The 7,164-nt window shown below is 47.6% G+C and overlaps 3 protein-coding genes across 3 annotated transcripts in view; 2 read left to right on the top strand and 1 right to left on the bottom strand.

Annotated features, from left to right (window-relative positions):
- Window positions 1-771, top strand: part of NKAP (NFKB activating protein) — an 8,070-nt gene extending 7,299 nt beyond the window's left edge. The window contains exon 9 of the mRNA XM_009889340.1: window positions 307-771. Coding sequence (XP_009887642.1) covers window positions 307-481 — 175 coding nt within the window. The 3' untranslated portion in view covers window positions 482-771. The remainder of the gene's footprint in view (window positions 1-306) is intronic.
- Window positions 772-1,702: 931 nt separating this feature from the next.
- The window catches only part of UPF3B (UPF3 regulator of nonsense transcripts homolog B (yeast)), a 13,248-nt gene continuing 7,786 nt past the window's right edge, over window positions 1,703-7,164 (top strand). The window contains exons 1-2 of the mRNA XM_009889339.1: window positions 1,703-1,723; window positions 2,234-2,246. Coding sequence (XP_009887641.1) covers window positions 1,703-1,723; window positions 2,234-2,246 — 34 coding nt within the window. The remainder of the gene's footprint in view (window positions 1,724-2,233; window positions 2,247-7,164) is intronic.
- AKAP14 (A kinase (PRKA) anchor protein 14) lies at window positions 2,355-4,857 on the bottom strand. The gene is made up of 5 exons (XM_009889304.1): window positions 4,621-4,857; window positions 4,335-4,440; window positions 4,171-4,262; window positions 3,842-4,021; window positions 2,355-2,411 (listed from the first exon to the last, which is right to left on the bottom strand). Exons 1-5 carry the CDS (start codon window positions 4,855-4,857, stop codon window positions 2,355-2,357), a joined length of 672 nt encoding a protein of 223 aa, XP_009887606.1.

The raw sequence follows: 7,164 nt of genomic DNA, 5'->3' as shown, positions 1-7,164 counted from the left end.
GTGAAAGGTTGAAGGTTGGCTGCACTTTTTTCTCTATGAGTCCGACAGGAATTTCACTTAAATTTTGGTGAGCCAGCAGCTGACACCCTGGGGGTAGGTGGGGCTGAGAGCAGACACCCCCAGAAGTCAGTTCCTTTCTCGGCCACGCTCCTTCCTGGGAAGGTTTGTGTGCAGTTTGGATTCTCTAGTTTAGGTATCTTTATTTATAAGCCCCTCAAAACATTCAGGACAGCTGATGGATGGAAGCCGTGACGGGGCATTGCATCCCTCTGCCTGTGCTGATGTACACAATGTTCTTCTCCGCAGACATCGCCGAATGGAAGCTGTGCGTCTGCGTAAAGAGAACCAGATTTACAGCGCAGATGAAAAGAGAGCTCTGGCATCCTTCAACCAGGAAGAGAGGAGGAAACGAGAGAATAAGATCCTTGCAAGCTTTCGAGAGATGGTTTACAGAAAGACTAAGGGCAAAGAGGAAAAATAATTCTTTATTTGAACTGTACACCATAGATTATACCAAGCAGCAGCTAACCTGTTCCAGTCATGATTTGAAAAAAGCTGCAAGAGCTGCAGTGCCTTTCACCCAACAGGGCCAAGCCTCAGGAGTGGATTACTTGTCTCAAGGAAACAGTTACTTTTGTCAGATTTTCTTGGATGATTTGTGCACCATCTACAAGGAATCCCTGTAAAGTGAAAGGCTACAAGGCAGGGAAGGCAGGAACAGGCAGGGAAGATTAGAGGTGGCACTGTTCTGTGCTTGCTTTGAATCGGACAAGTGGGAGGACTCCATGGGAGGGCTTTGTTACCTGATGCTGATAAATGTGATTTTCCATTTATTTTGATTAATGAGAGTAGGCTGGCCATCAGGAGCAAGCTACTAGTAACAGTAGCAAAAAGGAGTTCCTAAGTTCCTGTTTAAGATCTAAGACTGCCACCTAGGTATTTTTTCGTAAGTCTTTTAGATTTTTATTTTTTTTTCTCAAAACAGTTGAGGTTTGGTTTGTGTTTCAAACTAGACTTGTAAATAGAAACGGGTTTGTAATTTAATACAGCTGGGCTTCAGTTACTTCAAAGCAAGCAGATCACAATTGGGGTATAAAGTAACAGTAATAGTAATAGGAGGGTCTGATCTTCAAAGCCCGTGGTGAATTAAGTTGCTTGCTTCTTTTTCTCCTATGTTATACATAGGTATCAGAGCAGTGGGGTGCAGTGATTGGAACCCCTGGATGTACGCAGGTGGTAACAAGGATGTATCTTTCCATTTATTTGATTTTTTTTTTTCCTCTATGGAAGGATTCTAGTTTAAAACCTTATTTTAACTCCTGTGGTATTTTAATATGGTATGTTTCAGCTGTATTACATGGCTTTCTTTAAACTCTGTACTCAGAGGCCTACTCCGGGGAGTGCTTCTGTGGTGGTTGTCCTTGATCCAACTGCACGTTTCCAAACATACCCCTACTTAGCCTTCTTTTTCTCAAATGCTTTTAAAAACAAAGTGTTTTCTAGAGGGTTTTTTTGTTCCCCTAAATCTCTGTGTTGTAGTTTTGGCAGCAGAGATGTCTTGTATATTTGTATAAAGAAAATAAAAGAGCTATAACATTTACCCTGGAGTTCTGCAGAGCTGGTGTTTGCAACAGCAAGTCCAGCCCAACTGCCTCTTCCTGTGTACACTCTGGAACCTGGTTCCATCCTGCTGTACCCACCCATGCCTGCAAGGGACTGTCATGTAAAGCCAGCTGACAGGTCAAGACATAGTTGATTTTGCACAGATTTAATGCATTTTCTGTATCGACAAAGTAGAAATGCTAATAAGGAAGAGCCTTTCCTTCTACGTCGCGTTTATTTGATTCTCTACAAAATACCAGCAGAGCGTTGGTGATGGTGAATTGGAGCTGTTCATTACAAAGTAAGTCTTTCCATGAGGATTATTTTATTTTCAATGATGTCCTTAAGCCACTTTTCTCTAAACTGACACTGTTCTGGCCTGGGGGATGGAATGAAAAGAAGGTAAATAGTAAGAATAATATTGAACCAAGTTTGGCCAGCTGAGAGCTGGCCTTTATTCACAGGGCAAGCCTATCTGCTGAAAAAAAGACCACCACTTAGACCTGTGTAAACGCTGGACAAATTCATTATGGAGAAGGCAGATGCTCATGGGGTGGCTATCCATGCTTGTGGTGGAGTGAAGCTGATGATAAGCACAGTCATTTTGTTTCGCAGAGCAAGATTTTGACAGCTTCCTCCATCTCTCTGCTATTATTGCAGACTTACTTACGTCAAGCTCCCTGTTTGTTTTTGGCATGGAAGAGCTTGCTAGAACCTCCCGAGTTGTATCAGTGATGGAAGAGTAATAACATTTACCTGTGAATCAGCCTGCTGGACTCCAGAGTGAAGAATACCTCCACAGGCAAGGTCTGCAAAAGAGGAGACACAGGGCAGAGTTCACATACAGGACCTCAAAAAGCAGATATTTAAATGAGATAAGAGGTACTATCTGCTTCTTTAGAAATAACCTGTGCATTTGTGCAACATTTCTGGTATGGATTAGAATAGTTCTGATTTAAAGCCTCTTGTGAAGGCAAAGACTCAGATGTTACAATTTAAGGCTTGTGCTAGGATATAAGATTTCGCACCAGTGGCTGTGAGCTGTTGTGCCGGTTTTGGCTGGGGTAGAGTTAATTTTCTTCACAGTAGCCAGTACAAGGCTGTGGTTTGGATTTGTGCTGGAAACAGTGTTGATGACACAGAGATGTTTTTGTTATTGTGCTCATGCAGAGTCAAGACCCTTTCTGCTCCTCACACCAGGAAACCAGCGAGGGCTGGGGGATGCACAAGATGTTGTGAGGGGACACAACTGGGACAGCTGACCCCAACTGGCCAAAGGGATATTATTCCTTGCCATATGACATCATGCTCAGCAATAAGACTAGGGGGAGGTTGGCCAGGGGGCCGCTGCTTGGAGACTGGCTGGGCATTGGTCCGTTGGTGGTGAGGAATTGTTTTCATTTGCATAATTTTCTTAGTTTTTAGTTTTCCCTTCCTGGTTATTTTTTCCTTAAAATTTCTTCTTGTTGTTGTTATTTCCTTTTTAAAGTTATCAAACTGTTTTTATCTCAACCCACAAGTTTTCTCACTTTCCAACTTCCAATTCTGTCCCCCATCCCACCGGAGGGGGAGTGAGCAAGCAGCTGTGTGGTGCTTAGTTGCCAGCTGGGGTTAAACCACAACATCTGTGGACTGCTACCTGGGTATCTGCAGCCACTCAGTAGAAAAGCTAAGATTCAGCATGACTAAGAATAGCTCCTGGAGGTAAAAAGTCTACTCAGAGCAATTTATTTCTTTTTTTCTCGAGCTGCAACATATTCTTGTACAGGTGACAAACTTCAGGCTGATCTGGAAAGGGGTTCTGACACAGCATGAAGAGAGCAGCAGGCCACCGTCCCTCTACTGACCCCTCATTCCGTAACTCCCCTCTGCTCAGCCCTGCTTACAGCTGCCCAGAGCGATTGCTGTTGCTTGGAAGGGGAAGACAGCATGAGCAGGAAAGCAGATGCAGGATCCTGCCAGATTCTGTTTGTCATGTTTCTGCCAGTCTCAACAACTTGGGAACAAAACCAGCCTCCCACTCTGCGTTCTGCTCCCCTCAGTGACTGCTAGGTTCCGTTACACCGTGTTTAAATCTCTTGCCATTGCTGTGGCAGTGCCCAGGTCTCCTCAGCGTGTCTCGTGAGAGCTGCCGGCTCCTGGACGGTCTGTCCGCTGCCCTGCTGTCTCCCTGCCTCAGAAAACCCCTGTGTACTCTTGTCCTGTGAAGGATTAGTGCATGCCATTTCTGACTACTTACAGCAGGTTTGGTTTTGGAGATCTCTATAACAAAGTAGACGCTTGCTGTTGCTCGTGGGATGGGTTTTCTGCGTGTTGGGACGCTCCAGCAAACTCTGTAATGGTACCTCTTGCTGTACTTCAGTTCTTCTTCCCGGAGAAATTCTGACCAGTGAAGCCAGCTTCTGTGAACATCCCATGTCTGCCGAACAAACACATCGCACTGATTCCCTCTGTCTAGTAGAGGTGACTTGAAGGAGGTGCTAAAAAGGAACTGAGGTGCTCTCCTTTAATTTTTCACACTTTCTAAGGAAGGCATGACCCTCCTGAGTGGATTGAATTGTCACTCACAGAAATGTGTTCTTCAATCTGCTGCAGTCCCTTCTCCACTGTGAAGTTGTTGCCTGTGACCCACTGGATACTTTTGATGACACTCTTGCTTTCTAAAATAGAGAAAATGCTGACAAATCCTTCTGGGAAGACCCTGACACATACAAATAGAGCAAGCACACTACCTTTCTCTTCTTTCTCCAGCTCTGGAAGGTATTCCTCTGTATCCAGGAGAAGTTGAGCTTTTTCCTCGCTGGCAGCGTTTTCCTCTCCCTTGTCCATTGTCTTCACCTTTACAAAGAGAAACACACAAATGCACTGAGAGAGAGTTAGTTTTCAGAGCTGCGGGACCTATGTGAGAAACTTCAGGCTGATCTGGAAAAGGGTTCTGAGACTGCATGAAGAGCAGCCGGACAGTCTCCCTCTACTGACCCCTCATTCCGTAACTCCCCTCTACTCAGCCCTACTTACAGCCGCCCAGAGCGATTGCTGTTGCTTCTGAACTGCCCTTGCCTTGGTTGGGCTGAGGGCGCAGGTGGGTGGCAGCCCAGAGGAGTCTGGTTCCGGAGAGGGGTGGCCGGTGCCCAGGGAGCTGTGCCCAGGCCCTGGCCCAGCCCTCTGTCCTTTCTTCCCTGGGGGACAAGACGCAGCGCAGCGAGGGGCTCCCCTGGACGTGGTACCCAGCGACCCAGGGAGTGTTTGCTCCATGTTGCCATGGCAAGGTGGCTGCCAGCCAATGGGAGCGCTGGGCTCCCGGCATCCCCATCGCTGTTTGGGGGGGCCCTATGGATGGGGATGTCAGGGCTGCTTCGGATTGGAGACCCTGGGGAAATTCCTCCCCGGCAGTCGTAGTCTCCCGGAACAGGAAGATGGGATAAGCAGGACAGTGGATGTGGAATCCTGCCAGATTCTCTGTTTGTCAAGTTTCTGCCCGTCTCAACAACTTGGGAACTAAACCAGCCTCCGGTCTGTGCTGTGCCAAACACAGCCTCAGCCTGGCCCGTGGCACAGAGATGCTGTAGGCTCTGCACACCAGCGCTTGGGACACAGAGTCCTTCAGAGGGCAAGGACCATGGACACTACATGAGAGAGTCCAGAGATATGTTAGCAGAGCGCAGAGTGCCGAATTCCCAGCAACCACTCTTCCAGAGTGACAGGGAGCTGTTACAAGGATTCAGCTACTAGATGAATAAATGAGCAATGAGTAGGTCCTACTCCTTGTGGTGTGATAGAGATGCTTACTGCCTGAAGGTGAAAGGAGGCAGTGAGAGTGACAGGTAGCTGGGGCAGGTTTGTACTGGATGGGAGAATGAATATTGACAGGTAATACCACAGAGCGAGAGTGAGCTGTGAAACTTTCCTTTGCTCATGGGTACACTTTGTTCTGTGTTTCTTACGGGAGTTCTCGTCATTTGGTTTCATCCCCTCAGTAACAAAATTAGGAAGAACAACTGCAGCATAGGTGTCTGCTTTGAAAGACAGATGGCAGAAAAGGAATCCAAGGACCCTCATGTAGGACTTGTGCCAAGACACGGAGGAGCATCTGAGTGGGAAGCGGTCAACAGTTTGGAAAATGGCTTAGCAGCTGATGGGAAGGTCTTGTGCTGGAACCACTGGGGAGGCAAGACTTGGAATACAGACCCCTGAAGAGCTTTGTGTGTGTGACAGATGAGGCCCACTCATTTATTGTGTCTTGTGCAACAAAGGAAGCGTCTTCCAGCTGCTGCTCAGGACATGCTGTAAAGTGAGCACAGCCTGGGGCATGGTGTGTAAAACAGAAAAGACCTCTTCTGAGCCCAAAAATTCTCCATGGAGACACACTCACCCAGGCAGGACACGTCTCACGAGAGCTGTTCAAGGCCCCTTGGTATCCAGAAGGATTACAGCAATCCTGCCTGAAGCAGCCCTGGTTTGCTTTTCAGCAATCTGTAGTTTGGGAGAGATGCTCGAGGCTAGTGTAAGCCCTGGAAACCTGTCCCCTCCTCTGCTTCCTGTCCTGATCTCCACATCTTTTACCTCTCTTATTTCTTGTCCTCCTGATCTTCTCGCCCTGCTAGTTCTTCTGTCTCTCCAGCCAGCGCCGTAGCTGACTAGCTGGTGGTAAGTGCTTTGGGCTGGTATTTCATTGATTCCCAAGCTCTTTTCAGCCCTTCAGAAAACTGGGAGGGACCCCACGCTGGAGCAGAGGATGAGTGTGAGAAGTCCTCCTCCTGAGGAGGAATGAGCAGCAGAGACAACGTATGAAGAACTGATTGCAACCCCCATTCCCCATCCCTCTGCACCACTCAGCAGGGAGGAGATAGATAAACCAGAGTGAAGTTGAGCCTGGGAAGAAGGGAGGAGTGTTTTAAGATTTGGTTTTATTTCTCATTACCCTACTCTGATTCATAAAAAATTAAACTAATTTCCCTGAGTTGAGTCTGTTTTGCCCATGATGGTAATTGGAGGGTGATCTCTCCCTGTCCTTATCTCCACCCATGAGCCTTTTGTTATATTTTCTCCCCCCTGTCCGGCTGAGGGGAGTGACAGAGCAGCTTGGGTGAGCACCTGGCATCCAGCCAGGGTCAACCCACCACAGCAACATAGATACAAGGGTTGAATATGTGAATATCTTTATTGAAGAGTTGAATCATTTTATATAGATATGTGGATTCTTCAAAGTGCCGCCACCTTAGTCTATGTTCTCCAGGCCCTGAAAAACAAAAAGTTACAGCTGTAGCTGCACCATTCTCGTTGCTAACCTGCAAGAGGGCATAACTGACAATGCAGTTTTTCAAACCATGCTTTGTAAGTACCCAAGTCCTAACTAAAAAAAACTTAAACCGCACATCCCCACAGACGAGTGAGCTCCCACAGCCTCAAGAGTGGCCGATGGCCACCTCAGAGGCCGTGGGAGACCTGAGCTCAGGGCCCCTGCTCCCCTCCCGGCGGTACCCGCCCGATGCCCCCAACACCTGCCTTGGAGCCGTAGTACTTGTTGGCACCCGACACCCGCCGGGCTCGTTCCACCAGGGT

The sequence above is a fragment of the Charadrius vociferus genome, unplaced genomic scaffold (assembly GCF_000708025.1).
Source record: "Charadrius vociferus isolate BGI_N301 unplaced genomic scaffold, ASM70802v2 scaffold7, whole genome shotgun sequence".
Classification (NCBI taxonomy): Eukaryota; Metazoa; Chordata; class Aves; order Charadriiformes; family Charadriidae; genus Charadrius; species Charadrius vociferus.
The sequence above is the reverse complement of the archived record's forward strand: the minus strand, read 5'-3'. Positions and strand labels throughout refer to the sequence as shown.

Bases quoted from the DNA above. Each gene is read 5' to 3' on its own strand.
- AKAP14 (XM_009889304.1), bottom strand. From the start codon at position 4,857: ATGGAGCAAACACTCCCTGGGTCGCTGGGTACCACGTCCAGGGGAGCC. The intron at 4,022-4,170 runs GTGAGTGACAAT...TTTGTTCGGCAG, and splicing joins AGATTGAAGAACACATTTCT to ACATGGGATGTTCACAGAAG. The intron at 2,412-3,841 runs GTAAGTAGTCAG...CCTCTTTTGCAG, and splicing joins TCTCCAAAACCAAACCTGCT to ACCTTGCCTGTGGAGGTATT.